At 38.6% G+C, this 21,494-nt stretch overlaps 3 protein-coding genes across 3 annotated transcripts; 1 reads left to right on the forward strand and 2 right to left on the reverse strand.

Moving 5' to 3' along the window:
* Nucleotides 1–7,628: 7,628 nt before the first annotated feature.
* LOC112272882 (uncharacterized) lies at nt 7,629–11,145 on the reverse strand. Its single transcript, XM_024501058.3, has 7 exons — nt 10,824–11,145; nt 9,818–9,915; nt 9,516–9,620; nt 9,117–9,275; nt 8,536–8,697; nt 8,235–8,312; nt 7,629–7,980 (listed from the first exon to the last, which is right to left on the reverse strand). The coding sequence occupies exons 1-7, from the start codon at nt 11,062–11,064 to the stop codon at nt 7,807–7,809; spliced, it is 1,017 nt and encodes a 338-aa protein (XP_024356826.2). The 5' UTR covers nt 11,065–11,145; the 3' UTR covers nt 7,629–7,806.
* A 3,725-nt stretch (nt 11,146–14,870) lies between these two features.
* On the forward strand, nt 14,871–15,880 carry LOC112295848 (uncharacterized). The gene is made up of 2 exons (XM_024547851.3): nt 14,871–15,178; nt 15,314–15,880. The coding sequence occupies exons 1-2, from the start codon at nt 14,984–14,986 to the stop codon at nt 15,722–15,724; spliced, it is 606 nt and encodes a 201-aa protein (XP_024403619.1). The 5' UTR covers nt 14,871–14,983; the 3' UTR covers nt 15,725–15,880.
* A 957-nt stretch (nt 15,881–16,837) lies between these two features.
* Nucleotides 16,838–21,330, reverse strand: LOC112272732 (putative inactive ATP-dependent zinc metalloprotease FTSHI 1, chloroplastic). Its single transcript, XM_090244921.1, has 2 exons — nt 20,814–21,330; nt 16,838–20,704 (listed from the first exon to the last, which is right to left on the reverse strand). Exon 2 carries the CDS (start codon nt 20,365–20,367, stop codon nt 17,350–17,352), a length of 3,018 nt encoding a protein of 1,005 aa, XP_090101047.1. The 5' UTR covers nt 20,368–20,704; nt 20,814–21,330; the 3' UTR covers nt 16,838–17,349.
* Between the last annotated feature and the right edge of the window lie 164 nt (nt 21,331–21,494).

Below are 21,494 nucleotides of genomic sequence, written 5' to 3' on the forward strand. Positions count from 1 at the left end.
TTCCCCTAGCCCTTTTTTGTCCAGGCCTGCGCTTTTGCTTTGTCCGCCGCAATTCTGCGGATGCGGAATCCGTTTTTCGATGTCTCGTTTTTGAATAGTTCCGGCTGTTCATTTGCAAAGTTGTTGTCAAGCATCTGCAGCGTTCCTCTTTCTCTATCAGTTCATCGTTTGTCTACTGTAATCCCCTAGGCTAGGGAGAGCCTTCTGATGCTGTTGGAATCTGGTGGGGGCTTTTTCAGATTATGTTTTGTCTTTTGGGATGCTGTTTTTGGTGCAATGATCTTATCGCAAACTCTTCGTTTCCGTGCATGGACTGTTCGTTGCTGATGAAATCTTTGTATATTTTTTAAATTTTATTAGTAATGTTGTTAATTTGTGTTTGTCGTCTTTGAGAGATAGTTATGAGTTCTGACGAAACATGCACGCTCGTCAGCGGAATGTGCTGCGTGTTATCCAAAGCGTTGTTGAGACACTTTGTATAACAATGTGGTGTGAAATTGGGTAGTCGAGTTCTTCGATGTGTCTTTTATTAGAATGATCCACAATATACTCTTGCGCACTAAACTATGTTAGAATATGTTCAAGGATGGAGTGCGAAGTGACATGCTCTATTTATTTATATTTAGAGCTTTGTGTTTGTTTTTAGTTTTGATGAAGGATTGTTGCTCGTGTGTGTTTAAAATCAGTCAGATTATAGTTGTGATTCATGTGTATGTTTATCAACTGACAGAAATTATTTTAAGGTTTGCTGCTATGTGGCCGTTTGTGTACGCTATTTGCTTATGACAAAGTTTATTATTGATATAACATTGCGTCAGATTTGTTAAATGTTTTAGCATTATTATTGGTGATAAATTATTGCATTTTTTAGACTATGAGATTTAAGGAATTTCACCTTTCACAGAATTATTTTTCTTTTTCCTTCATGTTTAAAATACAGTGTCCAATGGGGCAGCACATAGTGTTGTTTTTTGTTTTTTGTTTTTTTGGTAGTTATTGAATTTTTATTTATTTTCTGTGATAGTCAAGGACTCAAACACCACTAGTTTCAATAGTGATTTTATAATCAAGCATATGGGTGCACTTCAAATCCTAAATGTTTTGCATAAATATGAAATTATCTAGCTTCTACTTTATAATGTATAAAGATTCAATATACATGTACCTTTTCAATCTAAATGTAGAAGGTTGTAGCTCTACCTTCATGCACTGCAAATCTTAATTGTTGAATGACACATGAATAGGTAAAAATAAGATAGAAAAAACAAAAGAGAACTTCAACAAAGGCACATGTTTGCTTCTAGTTGTACTTGTGCCGAAGTACTTTACTTAAATCAATCCAACACTGAACAATCTTGTCTAGTGTTGAGAAGAAAAGACATAGCCACTCGTAAAAGATGCCTCATCATCATTATCATCACACTTTTGGTGATTGTAGAATATCCTTGCCTTATGTTTCACCCACCAAATCCATTTCATTGTTGTGATGGCTTCAAATAAGATGAAACAAAATTATATATATATATATATATATATATACATATATATATATATATATATTAATGCATGTTGAATGTAGGAAATTTCATTTCATAAATTAGGGCCATGTCATGTCGTGATACATTAAGAAGATTACATTTATGCTCATATGCATGAATGCAATATTTATTTATTTATTTATTAATGCAACTTGCAAACATATTTCAGTACACAAGAAACATGGTCACTATTTTTAAAACTAATTGAAAGTTTATAAGCAAAATTACATGTCATAAGTGTTTCAAATATATAATGAATAAGTAAATTTATACACTTCAATATTAAAATATGTAAAGATACCAGATCCTTGTTTGTGTCGTGATTTGTTTTTATTAAAAGCATATAAAATACCTGGATATGAAAAATAACAACAATATAATAAAATTATACAATAAAAGTAAATAAATTCTAATTTTGAATGTGAGCTTTTAACAACTATTATGATATTGGGATTGAAATAATTTTAACTTGTTCAAACTTAAATTGAATAAAAAGTAGTACATAATAAAAGCTTACTTTTTATGATTGTGATTCAGAAAATATATCACACTTTGGAAATCTTGAAAAGCATCGTCATATCAACATTACAAATAATTTCAACCTGTTTAAATGGTAGAATAATCTGTAAACATGTTTAATTCTATATATAGATGTAGATACAGATATATTGTATACATGTGTGAATTTAGAATGTCATAAAAAAAATTGTTATTCATGTTGCAAATATATTAGAATTAGTTTTTAGTTTCCAAAATTTTAATTTTATTTTAAGTCATTTGGAATTATTTAATGTAAAAATATTAATATGTTTTAAAATTGGACTATAAAATCGATACCCAACATGGCCTACAATTTATGCACTTTCTTTTTGTATGTAGTCACTTTGTTGTGAAGCTTAACTGAGGGCATTCCTTTGTGTTTTCAATGCGAACTGGGCCCAGCCTTGGATCAAGGCAAGCATATTGGCATATCCACAATCATTAATGATAGAATTGCAAATATGGGGGGTGGTGTGGGGTATGTGGCATTGGCTGTGGACATAAGCCCCATGGTGGCATACTACTTAGGAAATGTGTCCAAGCCTGCCCCCTTTTTTAGTCATCTGAACGGGGAAGGTTCCTATGAAGTGTGCGTGGGTTTGACTAGAGCATTAAGGACTATTAAAGAGATTTGGGACATAAGTTGCAGAGAAGTAGGACAAAGGCACTTATGAAAACATTGCTTAGAGGTTTCACTATCAAGGATGACATTTGTGGCTTAGAAACTTGACTATTATACTGATAGAAAATGAATTTCACATGTGCATATTGTTTAATTGTATCTGGTAAGTAGTAAACCTCATAAAATTTAATGCTGTAAACATTGGAATTTGACTCAATGATCTTAAAGTTCTAAGATCATAGTCCTTTCTTATCTGTTTTGTTTGTTATCAATAAACAGATTAAAAGTTTAAAAAACTAAAGATAAAAAACTAAACTTGAGTTTAATGTCCATTTGAATATTGAAGAAACCACAATATATTACAAGATAAAATGTCAAGATGATGGATGCAAGTGTTGTATTAAGATACATTAATTCTAATTTGGTATTTTTTTAAAAATTAAAATAATAAACATAAAATAATTGTATGATAAAAGGATTAAAGTCCTAATATATTTATATTGGCTGGTGTTAGAAATGTTTGTCCAATTTGTCAGATTATGTCACTGTTTTGTTTAGGTGTTCAGATTTCACAAATAGTTTTAGGAAAAAAAAAAAATAATAAATAAAAAATGAATTCATTTCAAAAACTTATATTTGATGTTATACATCTTTCACTAAAAATCATATATAATATCAAATTAAATCCTACCAAAATCTTAGGAATTCAACTTTTGTACAAAATTACATCAAAAAGATCATATATATATATATATATATATATATACATTAGGGCAACTTGTTTTGAAGCACAAGTTGTCATGTCCGAAATGGACTACTTACGTCGTCATTGAGACCAAAATGGTAAGTCAAAGAGTCTTGTGGTGTGGATATTCCAAGTTTAATTTCAACCACAAATTTCAGGTTGAAATGCTGAGCTTCAAATAATAAAAAAATAAAAATAAAAGTCACTTAAAAATGACATTCACACCTAAAATGTAGCCTATTTGTAAAGATACTCCAAATAGTTGTTAGGTCCACAATTGAGTAATATCATCGCCAAACCTCAAATAGATGTGAATATTTGTTCCAAATCTCAAACATAATAGTTGGAATTCAATGTTGAAAAAATGATAATAATGATAATAATAATAATAATTATAATTATTTATGTATGAAGTTTTCCTTCACCTTCTTGTCTACAGAAGCCTGTAACTGGGTATTGTAGCCATGAACCACATTTTTATCATATTTGTAGCTTAAATGTCTTCGAAAACAGAATCTGTATTGATCTATAATCAAATCTACTTTTGTTTACTTTTATTTAAATTTATAATTTATTTTATTTTTACAAACTTTATTACAGTAATAGTGATAGAAAAATGATGATTATTATTGTAGAGGAAAAGTTGCGGATTTATAGTTCTCTATTGTAAATATTTTTTTCAATAATTTGAAATTGTCACTTGAATCAATTGTTCATTAGTGCATGATCATATATGACATAGTGATTATAAATGAAATGGCTTTGACCAATTTCATGCATCATTATATACAAAATTTGTGGTTCTATCTTGTATTCCAAATAATAAATATTCTAAGTATAATATTTTTAATTTTTTAAATAAAAATTTCCTTTTAAGTGAAGATGATCCCATGATACTACATGCATGCATAGATGCATACGTGCATACTTGAAAAGATGCACACATACGATTGTGTATAAATTGATATTAAATTAATATTTTATTATGTTTATTACTATTACATTTAATGTGTTTTTATTTTTACATTTTTTTGTCACCACAAACCAATAAAGTATGTACACCATTAACCAGTATATATATATATATTTGACTATATAATTTTTCACAAAATACTGCACAAATTTTCATTTTCATTTTCAATTTTTTTTTCTATGATAAAAACTTGTGGCTTGTGAATTTACTCTAATAAGTATGAAAAACACATTGCAATGCATCATTTTCAAATACTATTGGATATATGAACAATATCAAATTACACATAATTGAAATAATTGTTATGTTTTAAGAGATACCAACATCCCTTGCCTATCCACTACTACTACTACTAATTATTACTTCCAATATCATAAAAATTACAAAAATTATTAACATCTCCATGTCCCATCGTTTTTGAACCTATTGTAGCATTCCAAGGCATAGAAGTAAATATCATGTCCGAATTATCTTTGGAAAATCAAATCATTCTTACATTTTTTAACCAATTAAGAAATAAACTAATGAATTTTTTTTTTTACCTATTTTAAGGACATCACCATTTTTTATATAAAAAAACATTTTTTGCAATATGTTGATTAATAATGTAAATTAACATTTTTATTGAATGAACTATCTATCCTTTATCCTTGCTAATTCATTAATGAATTTAATATGATGGATATTCAGACGTTAGTTTCTACTGTCAATTAAATTAGGGGCTAATTTTAAAGCTTAGAATTAATTCTAATTATTTTACATCAAATTCAAAAAACAGGCTCTACACTTTATATAAGCATATATATACACAGATACATACACACAAACTATTTGTCTAAATTATACATTATCCTTTTTATTGGTGTTTTATTTATTTATTTATTTAAAACTTGCCTTATAAATTCACAAGCCTTATTTGATTGTGGAATTTGAAGCCTCAAAAAGCATGCCATGTAGATGTACAAGATATGAGTTGCGTTGACTTGGATTCTTCACAATAAGAAAGAAAATTTCAAGATTTTATGTTTTTTGGTGTTATTGCGGATTCAAATTGACAAAGAAAAATATCCGACTTTATTAGGGTTTCATTGTTACTCATTCAAAATTTTGTAATGATGTAAAATGGAAAGAGTTAGAGATGATGTCACTTGAGTTTGGTGGTTCATGGACATGGCAAAAGACCTTTGCACAAAGAATTGGTGCTACAATTTTGTATGTGGGTTGAATTTAGTTTTTGTGTCCTTGGTTATTGTCCATTTGGGTATGTCTTGTAAAAACTAAAATCTATCATTAAAATATGAAAGATAATTCAGATGTATTTTTATTTATTTATTTATTTATTTATTTATGTAATGAATGGAGTGATGAAAATATTTTCATGTCAGTCATATGGAACATGAGATTTGTTCAAAATTGTTGAAGTCAATAACTTGAAAAAGAATTAACTTAAAAAGATCACATGTAGCCATAATACACTTGGGTCATACTAATTTAGTGTTTTATCACATAAAATGTCTAGTATATTTGAAAACGTCTTTATACATGTCTGTAAAACAGTGTGCTTCTGCAAAGGTTTTAATAAGTTTTTTTTTGTTTTTATAAAATAAGATATTTTTTCAAAATTGAAGTTTCATTGTTTTGTTACTTTCTTCAAGCACTTGATAATAGAAAAAGTTTAAAAAAGAAAGATCGTGAATCATTTAAATGTATTTTGAAACCATTTTAGATGGTAATTTGCAAAAAAAGGATTCTTCAATTTGAAAAAAGGAGTGTGAGAATCATGCACAACATTTTACTATGTAGTCTGTAATAAGTTGTATTCTCCTTTTTTAAAGACAAAAAGTATTACTTGAAATATTCAATATTTTAAATTAACGTCTCATTTTAAATGTTTACTAATTCATTAGTTCATTCTTTTCCAGCTCCAAGGCAACTCATTCTAAGTAATAACTTTTCCTTAATGTTATTCATTGAATTTTAAGGGGTATTTCTTTTGATACAAATTTCATCTGTACTTCTTCAATATTTGCATGATTTTGGAAAAATATATCATTTTTCCAGTAAAACGTTGACACTTAACAATCAAATCCTTTGACAATTACTAATTTAACCTAATTGGAAAAAAAATCATATGGGGCCTTAGATATTACAATTTTGTTTTATATATCCCACAATGAGTAAAGTTCAAACATTGAATGTCAGATACAAAGTGCTTTCATCTATGGTGCTCACAGTTTACATGCTTCAAAATCATAAATAATGCTACTTTGCCGTATTCAATAGTAGTAAAAATCAACAAATATTGAGTAGCTTTTAAAGTAAAACACTGATTTTGGTGTCTTCTACTGCTAATATGTGTGTGTAAATACATGTAGAAACAAATATATATATATTTTTATATAAGCATGAGCGTAAAAATGAATTTTGTTTTACAACCCAGTTTTCCTTAGAAGCTTCTAAAACGTGTAAGTCAATGTGCCATTATGACATTAGATCCTAGTGATCTGTGAACCACAACGCACATTCAAGTCCATATTAGACATTGTCCGTATTAAAGTGCAATTGGTCAGTGTGCAAAAGACATGAGACGTTTTTACAATTACCTCACATTCCTGTTTGTACAGCACAGCTAAGCTTCATGTCACCGTAATGGTTACAGAGCTGTAAAGCACAAACTGTAAGGGCCTCTCACACAAGCTAAACAAAATTACCCCTCAAACTGTGCAGGCACAATCAACCCAGTGGAAGTAAAAGTGTGTGTATCAGGACACTGAATGTTAGCAAATCTTACAGGCAACCTTTGATTGTGAAGGACTTACTTCTTGCCAGTGTTGATTGAGCATTTGCAGAGGTTTTCAAGGGCTGTCACAATCAGGCAAATGTGCAGGCATTTCGAAAGCAGGCTCTAAGTCGGTACAGCAGAAGTACAAAGAAACTTTTCAGGTGGCGAAAATTGTTACTGGAGGCAAAAAAAAAAAAAAAAAAAAAAAAAAAGAAAAAGAAACGAATAAAGAAGGGCTGTATTCTTGACCAGGTGTACTCATTTACCACAAATGCAACTCAAAATCTGCTCAGCATATTCTAAGCGTGTGAACAGACGACGAGACTGAGGGAGAAGATCCAGCACTCCATTTGTAAAGGTTTGGAAGGTGTCCAGGCCCTTAACAAGTTTTCTAATTGAATGTCAACCAAGAAAATCTGAAACTGAAGAACATTTCAAAAACACATTCATGCCGCCCAACTTCCATGTCACATGCTCGATCTTTACAAGGTGAATGGTTCCATGTACTAGTCATACTTAGTTTGATGCTGTCTATGTACCGGTACACGTGGCCGTGAGATATGTTTCGTGTACCCCAATCCTTGCCTGATAATTTAATACCAAGCTTTACTCGGCTTTCTTCTGGGCTTCCTGCAACAACTCGTTGGCCTTTGCTTGCGCCTCCTTGAGCAATGGCTTTGAAGCATCTACTGCCTTCGCTGCCATCGGCTTAGCCTGTTCCCATGCTTTCTCCACGTATGGCTTTGCCACAACTCCAGCCTCTTGGGCCTTCACCCATGCCTGCATGCAGAACTTCACTGTTAAATCTAGGATTTGTAACATGATTATGGAGTGGATACAGACAAAACTTGATGAACAGTCCCTTACTCATAAATAGATTCACAAGAGAATTAGTGAGGATGCATCTAGTAAGGGTTTCATGTTCAATAGTGTGAATGATAGTTATAATCAAAACCCAGGAAAAATCTTCGGGTTCTCGTGTACAGGGAGAAGAACACAGTAAGCCAATACATCAACCAAATTCTCTACTGTACCTTTTCTGCAAAAGGCTTCCCCTTGACGTAAATATCCTCTGCAATGGGAGTTACCTTGTCTACAGCCTCATCAATTTTCTGCACATTGCACAAGAGGAACATATGCGACGCGTCATGTAGGGACTAAAGAACATTGATCATATATAGAAACATGAATGAATACCACATGTGGTTATTTTTAATGTGTGCTCTGCTGGTCTTCAACTCTGGGTTGCCAAGAAGTGATAACAAAGGTGAACTCGTTTGAGTTTCAGAATCAAGTGCAATGAAGTGAATCATGTAATTTGAATGAGAAGCTTACATCTTGAATTTCCTTCAGTTGCTTTTCTGGCAAAACGAACAGAACAGCTCCAACTCCAAGCGTGGCCAAGAGTAAAAAGAACTGTGAGACAAACAGAGGTAGAAATCCATGTGTCTTCTTCTTGATAGTTATACTTGGCACACCGTCCTTTTGGCGATTAACCTGCTCCACAGCCAATTCATTCACTAAGCAAAGGTGACAAAAGAGTCTCCAGTATTTCATCACGAAAATCACGCTACAAAATCCCAACTCGCGGATATAATTACATATAGCCCGTATTTACGCAATTGACAATGAAATCTACGTGCATCTGAATAACTTTTCGACATGTGCGTAGGAACTCAAATAATGTTACTCGAATAATAGGAGAACAAGTTCTGTGTTGCAGACGCGAGAGAATCATAAACGTCGCATTCTTTAGCGCAACTCGCACAAACTCTACAAAGACTGGTATCATGAACAGCAAGCTGAAGGTTTGGAAATACAGAACCTCAAAACATTTAGAAGCTAGGTAATTAACTACTTTAATACCAGCACTCCCACAAATATAGTTAACTGACAGAGGGCCCAGAAATGGACACCTTTTCAACAGCGGCTCTCTCCCGCTCGGCTATCTGAGCAGCAGTAGTAGCCTCTCGTGCTCTGCGAGCCTCAGCTTGTTTCTCAGCTTCTTGTCTCTCAGCTCTGAGTGCCTCAGCCTCTCTTTCCTGTCGAGCCTTCTCTGCTGCCTCCTTCAGCACCTGCCAGGGAAACCATAATTGCAGGTAAAATCATCGAATAGTAATGCTTCCCAACACAGTCCACCTGAGATTTGGAATGTAAAAAAAAAACTAGTGATAAAACACACGGCAAAACCCAAGCTCTAATTGAGAAGTTCCGAGAAACATCAGTGCACTGCATGAACCAAATAAAAGGTTGCTACCTTTGATCCAGTATTATGAAAACTAGAGTGAGAGAGATGGGAACCATTGAGAGCTTACACTTGCAGCTGATGAAGTGGTTGTTTGCTCTGGCTGTACAGCTACAGCAGGGGCTGGAGCAACAGACGGAGCTGGAGCTGAAAAACCCTGTCTCCCTCTTTTCTCCTGAAAAGAGACAAGCTAGTAGTCAGCTTATTATAAGTCGCTATATTAAGAAAAAGAAACTAAATCTCCAATATGGTATCTAAAGAGTATCACAGCGAGAGAATTCATTTTTTCTTGTCCAATAAAAACAAGTATTAAGCTATCTTCATCTTGCAATTGGATGGCGACAAATTCTATAGCGAAGGCGGTGAACAAACCTTGATTCTCTGAAGAAGCTCCTTGTACTCTTCTGCACTAGTCGTGTCCGCAATTGCAGCAGGTGGTTTAATTACGACTTCCAGGAGTGGGGCGCTTCCTGATCAAAATCAACATAATCGCTCAGATCTTCCAGAACGTAGAGAAAACGCTACAGTCACTTAATATACGATATAATCTCACTTTTCCAACCGTAAGCAAAGGAAGATAATGTTTCACAGCAATATCACCGCTAACTCAAACCCTAGTCTTATGAGCGATATCTGATGTTCAATAAGATGAATTTTTTGTAAATCATACAGAGCAAAGCAAATCCCAGTCAAGAAATAACGATAAGTTGCAATAACAAAAGGAAAGCTCTAACAAATGGTTGGAAAGGTTGCAATGGCCCGAACAAAAAGGGCATAATAGCTAAATTCAGGGAGCTAGGAATGTGCTAATTAAAATTTCTTGAACACGCTTGTGAACCTACGGACAAGGGTACCATCACACAAATCATAAACCTTAAAGCGAAGGCACTAGCAACCTGCTTCAAATAACAAACACGAGAAAAGGCCTTGGCCTTATCACGACACTTTCTGGTTTACTGCTTCAGCGCACTCTGGCATTGCAAAGGTTATCCTTAGTATCAAAGCCTGACCAGAGCATGAATCCCCACATATTCTCCCCAACACACACAAACACACACAATAAATAACTGAAAAGTAATATCACCAGAAATATGAACTGCGCGTGGACGAGAAGAAAGATAAGAGTCCACTACACACTCTATCCGCATCGCGAAGGCCCTCGGAAGCGCCACAATTTGGTCCTCGACTGGACGAATAAAACTAGCGGACAGCGGACACAAACTGCCCGCTCCGGATTGTAATATTAAACATCACAATCCGGGACCCAAAAACCAAGACCTCGAAACCCACCAGAAGGTCAGAGAATTCTCTCACAATTCGACGCCTCCACTCCAATCCACACCCAATTTCTCAACAATGAGATGAACGAGGCACTAACCGACAAGGGCGGCAGCGAGGAGTGGCACGAGGAAGCCCCCGACGAGGTTGCCCGTCCCCTCAGCGTCACCGGAGGCGCTACGCGCAGCGCATAGTGGGAGGTTCCGGGGCTCCGCAGCGCTGCAAGAGACACGAGAAGTGGAGACGAGGGTCGTCTTGGTGCGCAGAAATGGCTGCTGCTGCTGGCCAGAAATCTGCAGCGGTGTCCAGTTCAATGCCATGCTCAAGCTCGCCATCGCCATGGATGCTATGGCTGCTGCTCGCACAATTAACTTGCTGGTATCGCAGCAAAGTGTTCGAATGTCTCCGAATGCAATCAATCCAACATTGGCTGCGAGTGAGTTCGGGGGGAGAGCTGATTGATACGCTGACTGGCAGTGGTGCCTCCACACGACGCCTGCCTGCCAGCCTACAAAACTGGATTGGGCTGCTGCTGCTGCTGCCGCAGTCCCGCCATCGCGCGTCTGCGGGTGGCTATGAGCGGTGACGTTGTCAGTTGTGGTTCGTCGTTGTCAATTGTCGTTCGCCAGCGTCAGTTGTCGTTCGTCAGCGTCGTCGCTTTAAACTTGCGTTTGCGGGTATGAACGATGACGATGTTGTGATCTCGTTCACGTCATGGGAAACTACTTTCCTCTGCCAAACTGAGTAAAGCTTCACCAAGCTGGAAGCACGGGTATAGGGATTTTTAATTGTAAAAATAATATTACATAACACCAAATACATATGAGAATATATATTTATATATATATATATATATATATATAGGAGAATGTTAAATAGATCCAAGTTTTTACTAAATCAATCCATCCATCCTATCCATCATGAGAAGAGAAAAAACAAAATGACATTTAAATTCATTTTTCCACTATTGGATTTGCAACCAATAAAAACCAACCACTTTCATCATGACTATCATATTCTTCATTAAAGGTGGGTCTATTTTGTAAAAGCATAGGTCTATTTAACATTCATATACATATATATATATATATATAGAAAGAGAGAGAGTGTGTGAAAAAGAAATAAAGAAAAGATTACTAAACCATCATATTTTCAGATGTTGAGAAAAAAAAAGTCTTTTGTGTATTTTAAAAAAATTGTTTAGAAGAAATAAATGTGTAAAATAATTTTATTTATTTAATTATTTTAATCATTAAAATTATGAATGGTTGGCAAACTTTTTATATTCTTGTTTGTTATCTATCTATCTTTCTATATATATGGAGACTTTTGTCTTAGTCAAATACATTTTTTGCCATGTCTAATGCTTTTTTAAATTTAATCTAATTTAGATGATTTTAAGAACTTAATGTAAAAATTTAGTTTTTCTATAAATTTTCAAAAAAATTATATTCTAACAACATAAATATTTGTACTTTTAAAAAAATCTACTAAGAAATAGATCTTAATTGGTGTAGTTTACATAATTTGTGATAAAATACCTTTCATACATAATTTTTATTTAAAAAAAATAACAAGCATATTAATCTTTATTCATTATATTAATAAATAAGTATTGATAATTCTTTGTGCAATTACATGACTCAAAAGAAAATTAAACATATCTTTCTATTATTTTTTTAAAACAACAAATATATTTTTGATTAAATACAATGTTTATATAATCAAATTGTAATTGAAGTTATTTCTAGCTAATAAATTTTAGTCATACAATTTTTTTAAATATAAGTTTCTTCATAATTTATAATCTAATTCATCATAATAAAATAAAAATAAATTATTAAAATAATATTTTCACTTTGTAGAATGAAGTCTAGCAATCATCAAAATAAATATTTTTAAATGGATAAAGTTCTACTATATATATGTATATATATAAGGTGTTGTTAATGCCACCATATTTTTTATATTACCCTACAACTTTTTCTTATTAATTTTAAAAAATTTCAATTAAATTTAATTTCTACATTATTTCTAAATTAAAAAATACTATAGAAATATAAATAAAATGTTTGATTGAAATCTTAAAAAACCAAAAAAGAATTTCAAGTTGGTGACAAGTGGCAATAGCAAAAATTGTGGTGACATTAAAAATACCCTCTATCTATCTATCTATAGCAAAAATTGTGGTGACATTAAAAACACTAGCCCATCAACCATCAAGTATTGATTCATTAATAAATGAATGTACGAATATTTGCTGTGTTGATTTGTATTATACAATCTAATCACACCATTTTATGTCAGATTTATTATACACAAGCCACATCAAATTGTACCAATGGATAAGTGCGGACTTTATCTGTACCCGCTTTAGATTATAATCACATAAATCTGGGCTATTACTTTTTACTAAGCATGAATTAATAGAATGAACAAACACACGAACCAATAACCGAACGAACGAACAAACGAGCAAACAAACGAACGAACAAACGAACTATCGAACGAGAGAACGAACAAACGAACGAGAGACCGAATAGAGGAGGTGTTCGCAAGGATTTGAAGGGATGCACAAGCGCTCATGCATCGGAGGCATTCGACTGTGTTTTCTGGATGCAGTTCGATGTCAAAGCCTAATAGCTGCGGCACATTGGCACACCTCTCAATCCTGCGTTCCAGTACGAGCCCACAATAACCTCTTATGCTGGGCATCTGCAGAGTTTCTTTTTTCTCGCAATTTTACAAGTCGGTGTGGAAAATGAAGAGGTAGAGGACCCAGTTGGGTGTGTGAGCTACACTCCTGGACAACAGATGCACTCAACCTCCAAGTCGATTGTCCATCTCTCGTCCCGCGCGGATCCAGTTCGCCGTAGACTATCTTACAAGACGCTACAGGACGTGAGGTGCAACTGCAATAGGCAGCGCCATGACTGACATCCGCATCGGCGACGTGTAGCTCGGGGATTCAAGTGTGGCATTCGCGTATCATTCGTCTAGCGTTTGTATTGTCCAGCCAATTACCCCCTTGATAGAGACCTGAGCATGAGGGGACGGGTCTATAAGTGTGCAAGTGTGCGAAGGAGATAGTTTGGGAATGGGATGCAGAAAACAGCGGTGGCGGACGCTGGCATGCAGTGGTTGATGGGCTAGTGTTTTTAGCTAAACGCAATACAATATCGTTATCTCACAGAGCTTGGTTGGCATGCAAGCGTGAGAATTTCTTTTCGGGTTGTATCAACGATGAACGTCGAATCAACATCGATGGCTGTGAGAGTAGTCGACTGCCAAGTGGCATGGCAGTTCGTCAGTGTCCCAACAATAAAGCGTTCCATCCAGACGACGTCGTGCGTGAGATCTAACGGAATATTCTTAATCAGCAACTATGGAGACACCATCTGCCCAGCGTCATCAGTGCGCTGTTACGATCACCGTTTTGACGATGCAGCTTTGCTCAGCTTTGATGGACCTGTGTCCTGCGTGTGAAATAACTTGTACAAATGCTTGAGTAGTGCAACTAAACCGTTTTCCATCCATTTACTTGTAAAACTCTTACGCAAATAAGTACTGCAGCTCTTTCTACAGCATCGGAGGCGAAATGGCAACGAGTTGCAAATTTTGTTTTTGCATCCTTCTTCGTTATGATTCCGAGGAGGGTCGGCTGAAAATCGTACTACAAGACCCTGATACAGTTTGCTATGTGGATGGTTAACCCATGTAGGCTCTGGATAAGAATTCCAGGATTGAGACCCAACGGCGTGGCTCATTTTCATATTTTACGGTGCAGATGATTTAAGCTTCTCAAGCGGCAAGGACAAGATCTCAGTGGTATTATCTATGATAGTCAAAAGCGAGTTTGTCAACTTTTTGGACCCCGATTATCAATCTTCTTGCAAAGAAAATGTGGAAGTCCATAAAACTATGAACAGATGTCCAAAAAGCACATTTGAAATTTAATGTACCGAATCGTTGAGATCAAACGTCCTTAATCGCTCAGATGCAAAAGATTTACAGCAGCCACGTGGGAGTCCGAATGGACCCTATCCTGAAAAGGTGCAGTATCTAGTTGACAAGTGTAGGGGTGCAAACCAGGAGCCAGTTGTTGAAATACTCCTGGCCTCGCTCGTTACGATCATCACTGTGCAGTATACTCATCTACTTGCTTCGAAATCACCAGCTAAGTTACTGTATTGTGCTTGATAGCGTTTCTGGAACTCTTAGATTTTTCAGCGAGTTTTTTGTTGGTACCAAGTAGACGAAATGGCTGCGACCATGGCGACCATGGCGACCATGAATGTTGTTGCTTCCAGCGCTGTTGCTGCGACAGCCTCGGCCCCAGTGGCCGCATCTGCCTCGAAAAATGTGTCGGTGGGCTCATTCCGGGGTAGCTGCCTGGTTGTTAGACGAGTAGTGGGTGCGCCCATGAGGAGGGTCGTGCAAGTCCGTGCCGAGGACGTGAGTATTTCCACTATGGTCGAATCCCTCTTGCAAGTGTAGGTGTGATGTGTGAATTGTGCATGATGATGGACTGTGTAGACCTTGACACCCAGCCACAGATATGGCTCACATTATGCTTTGGTGGTATTGCAGAAGGGAGTGGGGAAGACCTTGCAGGACATGGGAGAGGATTTGTCTGCTAATGTGAAGAAGACCGCCGAAAACGTTAGAGACAATCTGCAAGGAGCTCAGTCTGACGCCATAAGCAACGCCCAGAACGCCGGAAGCACTGCTCAGAGCAAGGCGAAGCAGGGGGCCAACGAGGCCGACAACTTGGCCACCAAGATTTCAAACCAGGCCGAGGATTTGAAGGATCAGTTGTTCAGTGCCGGCAAAGACGCCCAGAAGGATGCCGAGAAGAATGTGAACAAGGCTAAGAACGCTGCTAACTCCACAGGCGCGGATGTGCAGAACAAAGCAGGAAACATCCTCGACAATGTGCAGCAAGGAGTTAGCGACGCTACCGAGAGCATCAAGGACTCCTTCAGTGGCAACAAGAACTAAGTTAGCATTGCACCGAGATCTGTCTACGAGCCATCAACAACGAGTGTATTGTACATGGGCTGAAGCTTGTAAAGTAGTAGCAAACTGTGGACATCGTCTATGCTGTAAATTTTGCTAAATTCTGTGGAGAAACTAAATAAAGTTTTGGATTTCTCATTTTCGTGCCACCCCAAATCTTGAAAACTTTTGTTCGTGTGCATTAGATTCTGCAGCATTCAGCAATTTATTACTCTGTTCTCATATTTTTCTCTTTCCACTCTTACTCTGCTAATTCTGATAAGACAACTACTTCAGGTCTTGCATTCAAATCCTCTCATAAGTTAAATTCCTGTACCTCCAACACCATTTTATTAGATTATCAGATTCTAATCCATGGTAGTCGTCACCAGAGCGTACATGTAGCTCAAGCTGTTGCATGCACGTCAAACTATGCTTTCTGATTATACCTTTTTTATGTACATGAATTTCTATCACGAAATGCGTTTAGCACCAATCATAACATACTCGAAGGTAATATGAACAAACATACAACCACACTGATTTTCACCGTCAAATCATCAACACTGGATGCTTAAGAAGAATAGAATGACATACAGCAATCATAAGATCAAAACAACAATTTTTCTTGCAGATTTTGACAAAATCTGTGGCAATTTGTCGTGAACATCTCAACTTTTCTTTTTTCATGAACTGGAGATCCACACCCTAACATGTTCGAAAATAGAGATCACCTGAAAATATGTCGGCATAGAGTTCAACACCTTGGTGACCTTGTTGAGAAGCATAGCACATCGTGCATGGAACGGACGCAATAAACAGTAATCTGCAGTCACTTACGATATGTTTTGTCACGACATAGAAAATTTCGTTATCTTATCTTGCAGGAGTGTAAATAATCGTGATCACCTTTATGTCTTCCGGTTTACCGTTTCCAAACATCCGCCGCATCCCCACAAAATTGGAGGATAATTACACCATAAAATGTTATAAATTATAAGAATTTTTTGTATATTACAAAACAAATCATTTCAGTTATTTGTTTCTTTCTGATGTTAACCATCATTAAAAAGGAAAATTAGAATACCTACCACAAAATAAATCAAAGAGTCTGAATAAACATAACATGATCTTTGCAACGCAATATCACTCAGTTGAACTCAATTAAGAACTACAAATTAATATTGCTTGCACTTAGCTTCTTTCTCTCGAGGGCAAGCTGCGCTTGATGGACTAATGAATACTATGCAGAGGATTTGTCTATTTCTAAGATACAACTCAGTAGACGTGGCAATACCGAAGGGAGTCCTTGGAATACCTTCGCATCGTCTAGCTTTCAGCTTGTTCTAACAGGAGGATACAACAGGAGGTTGTCTACCATGCTAAACGAAACAGTACACCTGAACCCAGCGAATGTCTCAAAGATAAAAGACAAAAAAGGAAAAAATCGTAATTAAGAAAAAAATCCCACTTTGAACAGCTACGATTTAGCTGAAAAGTCCTAAAATGAGTAACTGAGCAAGAAAACTACATTTTCCATGCACCAAATCAGTGGAGACGCTGTCCAGTCGGTACACAAAGATGGCAGTGTAAGGAAATGATACAATGGAGAAGAAGGTCCCAATCGGTTAGCCAGAGCGGCGAAAAAGGTCAGCGGTAGCAGCATCAGCAGCAGCAGCGGCACCTGTGATGAGAGCGTCAGCGCCGCTAAAAGGATCTCGGGATGCTCTACAGGGCAGCTCATTACGGGTGGTAACCTCAGTAAAGCTAGCCTTGGAATAGTCGCTAAGAGGAGGCAGATCACTAGGCTCCTCCTCATCCATAACCTTTTGGACTGGAGTGCCGGTTGGGTACAGCTCTAAAATCTGCTCAATTTCTTCCCCAAAAATCTCTTCCCTTTCCATCACCACGAACACCATTTTGGTGAGGGCCGCGTGATGCTGCTTCAGCAATTTCAGTGTTTTCATGTACATAGACTCTAGAAGGTTCTGCGTGCTCTCCATCGTTATGTCGACAAGGTCGTAATTCAGAGGTTTCTGAACGAAGCCATAATCATCGTAGAGTCCACCTTCAAAGCCTAATGGAGGGCCAGTCATGGATCCACCTCCGTCCCAGGGACATGGATCACCAGTCAATGAAATCCCTTCCTCTAAATTCCACGTTGAAACGATCTTGCGGGCAAGCCATGTCGCATCAGGTAGATGGGTTAGAGAGTAACTTGAGGTGTCGCGCCCGTACATAACCTCTTCACCCGCTCTGCCGCCAAGGAGAACCTGTAAGCGGTGAAGAAGAGCCGGTTTTCGCTGAAACAAGTAGTACTCGTCTTCAAGCCGGTTCATTATGCACCTAGCAAGGGTATCTCCACGAGGGACAATGGAGACACGATCGCAAAACTCCGTGTCAGATTGCTCAAAGTGGCGGAGAAGGTGGGATGTGAGAGCAATGCCGAGCTCATGAGCAGCCATGCGGCGGTGCACTGGGAGGCGGCGCCGCATTCCAATTCTCTCGGGGCCCATGGTGAGACGATCAAGTGCTCGGTCCATGTCAATGCGTTCAACGATAGTGCCGCCGTGACGAACTGCAACCAAAGCTGCCTCCTGGAGTAATTGAGCGAGCTCGGCTCCAGACCATCCAGGGAGATTCTTTGCATAAGATTCTAGGTTCACAGACTCATCCAGCTTCACGCTCTTGGCATGCACTTTGAGGATCTCGTACCGCCCTTTCGCACGTGGAGGTCTGATGGCCACCTTGCGATCAAACCGACCAGGTCGTAGAAGAGCGGGATCTAACATATCCATCCTGTTCGTAGCACCTAAGAACACAACACCCTTGCCCGTATCGAAACCATCAAGCTCAATGAGCAGCTGATTCAACGTCGTCTCACGTTCCTGTGCACCTGCATTATAAGTGTCCATTCCTTCCTCTCCAGCAGCTCCATGCCGCATTGCTCCTAGCGCGTCGATCTCATCAATAAAGACGACAGATGGCCTGTTCACCTTCGCACGCTTGAAGAGATCACGGATCCGGGCAGCGCCAACACCGACCAAAACCTCAACAAATTCAGAGCCAGCCATCTGGTAAAATGGCACGCCTGCTTCGCCTGCGATAGCTTTCGCAAGGAGAGTTTTACCGCAACCAGGAGGTCCCTCCAGAAGAACCCCGTGTGGGGGTTTAGTGCCCATCTGGTTGAACCGCTCAGGGTCCTTTAGGTAGCTTACTAGCTCCTGAAGCTCGGTAACGACGTCATCTATTCCTGCAACATCTGCGAACCCAACTCCCGTGGTTCCCTCCACCCGAGCTTGCGGCTTAGACTGGCCGAACTCAATAGCTTGCCATAAATCCCATTTTGTAAAATCTTTCGGTCGTCTCGTGAGGGTGAACTTCGCAAGTGCTGCCATGGCAACGAGAACAAATATAATTGCACCCAGAGTGCGGAGAGACTGATACATTGTGCCAGAGAAAATCATCCCTCGAATGCCGGGAAAGAAACGGATTCCCTTACCACCTACGAGGGCATCCGAAATCATAAATCCGATGCTCCTACCCGTGGCAGCTGCCAGACCAAGAAATGGTCGCACAAGCGGTGAGCTCAATGGCCACACCACCCGTAATATCAAAAAGGAAACAATTCCTGTCGAGGTGAACAGAACGGCTGAAGCCATGCCTCCAACGGACAAGGCCGCCGCGCCAACCAGACTGGCGACCACCGTGACTTCCATCATAACCCGCCCAGATATGGCAGCGGCAATTGGGTGTGGTGCTGCTTGAGGCAACGACACAAATGGCGAATAATAACTTTCCACCTCAACTTGATCGCCTTTGCATTCTTTAAGCGCGACATCAGCCTCTTCTTTGGACAGATGCATCGCCCGTTCCCGAGCCTGCCAAGTTTGATCACCTGGAACTGCCTTGAGCTCCACGAGGAAATCATAGTAGGCATGCCTGTACTCCGGAGTCGTTACACCCCTGGATGCCAACATGCTAACCTCGCCTGCCCTGGCTGCTTTCAAAAACTCCTCAAAGCTTATCTCGGGGAGTGTTTCTAGCTGCCGGCTGTATTCTTCAACCTCATCCGTCTGTCCCTCGAAAACTTCTTCCGGCACATAAAGATTGCCCTTGAAGCCACGAAGAAGGTCATTTAGATAAACACTACTGGGAGGTTGAACTTCACTCTTAGCTATGTCAGGAATTACATCGGATGGAGGTAGAACCACCGCTGACTCAACCACATCATTCTCCTCTGATTGCCGACTTTCCAACAGCGGCTGAACCACATTACCCCACAAAGCATCTGTAGTAGATATCCAAATTGGCGCTTCCGCCTTCCGCAATTCTTTCAATGTATACAACCTATCCCCGACTAAATATTTAGATTCCACTTGACTGGGAGTTTCAGTCAGCAGTTTGGTGATGTAATCCTCTTCCTCATTCCCGCCCCCAGCTGCCGCAAAGACACAACCTAAAAGTTCTCTTCGTCTGGAACGAGTGCGAACAACTCTAGGACGCAATTGCAGCTGCTTAACAGAACCCAGCCCTAGAATGCCTTCACAAACTCCATGCGAAATTTGAGGTGTGAAAGCTGTCATTGGACGCCCGTGCGAACAGCTTGGCACCACCATCTTGGCAGCCACAGGAACCATTGGCATTCGCTGAACATGTACAATTACTGTCTGTAAAATGATATGCCAGGGACCTCCGCAGATAAGCTCACCAAGTTACGGCTGAACTCGTTGAGAACACCTTGCACCAGCAGCTCAGACGCCCCTGGCGCTAGCAGTTGCGCCCAAATCTTGTGAGGTACCCACAACGACACATGTGCTCCGACGTTCAATCCACAACCCCGCCCAAGTTCGCCTGGTATCTCAATCCCATCTCCAGCAGCCTTTATATCGAATAAATCCTCCCCACCGGCAATTCATCCCCAACATTAGAGCGCCTTCAGCACAAGACTAAGTTCGCATACCAACCCTCAAACCTCCACTCCTGCAAAAACGGTCCACAACCTAAAACCCCACTCGAGAACCATTCCCTTTAAACCTCACCACAAAACCAATAACCCACAATCTCCAAAATAGGGTTAAAAAAAGTTTACCATTCCCACACCTGGCTCTTCATTCCACACGAAAGGGCAATCACTGAAACTAACCATCGTTTGTAACCATCAGATTCAGCTGATGGCAATTGTTGCCATCTCCGATCCCCCATACACACCCACTCGAAGAGACGATAATACTTTGTCTTCAGAAGCTCAAACACCGAGCCAAAACCGGCATTACCAATTACAGGAATGAGCGCACACAAGCGAACAGGTGGGAGAATAGTGGTGAGAAAGAGGTCCTCAACTCCTCGCAGCAACACTTGCAAAGCCCCAATCTAGACCCAAATCCAAATCCTTCCGCAGCAGCAAACACATCCGAAGGAGCAACGAGAGGCTGCTTCGTGCGGAGCTCATCGGTTCCCACCGAGAGAACCACGTTCATGTGCGGGAACTTCGTCTCTCCTGATTCCTGCTTCAGTTGGAAAGCACGCGATGGATGTTGTCAAAATAGGTCAGTCCAAAAATGGAACGGCGGTATCGGGCGAGGGGTTAAGTCGTGTCAGAGACATTTACATGACCCATTTTTCTGATTTCTTTTCAGGTTTGAGCGCTAGAAGTTGGATCCGATTCCCCTCAAGCCCCCAGACCCTCGCTTAAGTCCGTGAATATTTTGACGTTTATTGACTGGTATCTTTGCGGTGATTGGGAGGGAATTTTGTTTTTTCGATCACGTTT

Source organism: Physcomitrium patens, chromosome 19 (assembly GCF_059467195.1).
Source record: "Physcomitrium patens ecotype Gransden chromosome 19, ASM5946719v1, whole genome shotgun sequence".
Lineage (NCBI taxonomy): Eukaryota > Viridiplantae > Streptophyta > Bryopsida > Funariales > Funariaceae > Physcomitrium > Physcomitrium patens.

Excerpts from the sequence above, each read along its gene's own strand:
- LOC112272882 (XM_024501058.3), bottom strand. The coding sequence starts at position 11,064 with ATGGCGATGGCGAGCTTGAGCATGGCATTGAACTGGACACCGCTGCAG. Across the intron at positions 9,916-10,823 it reads CCTCGCTGCCGCCCTTGTCG|GAAGCGCCCCACTCCTGGAA; the intron begins GTTAGTGCCTCG and ends GATTTTGATCAG. Across the intron at positions 7,981-8,234 it reads GGAAGCCTTTTGCAGAAAAG|GCATGGGTGAAGGCCCAAGA; the intron begins GTACAGTAGAGA and ends TTCTGCATGCAG.
- LOC112295848 (XM_024547851.3), top strand. The coding sequence starts at position 14,984 with ATGGCTGCGACCATGGCGACCATGGCGACCATGAATGTTGTTGCTTCC. Across the intron at positions 15,179-15,313 it reads TGCAAGTCCGTGCCGAGGAC|AAGGGAGTGGGGAAGACCTT; the intron begins GTGAGTATTTCC and ends GTGGTATTGCAG.
- LOC112272732 (XM_090244921.1), bottom strand. The coding sequence starts at position 20,367 with ATGCCAATGGTTCCTGTGGCTGCCAAGATGGTGGTGCCAAGCTGTTCG.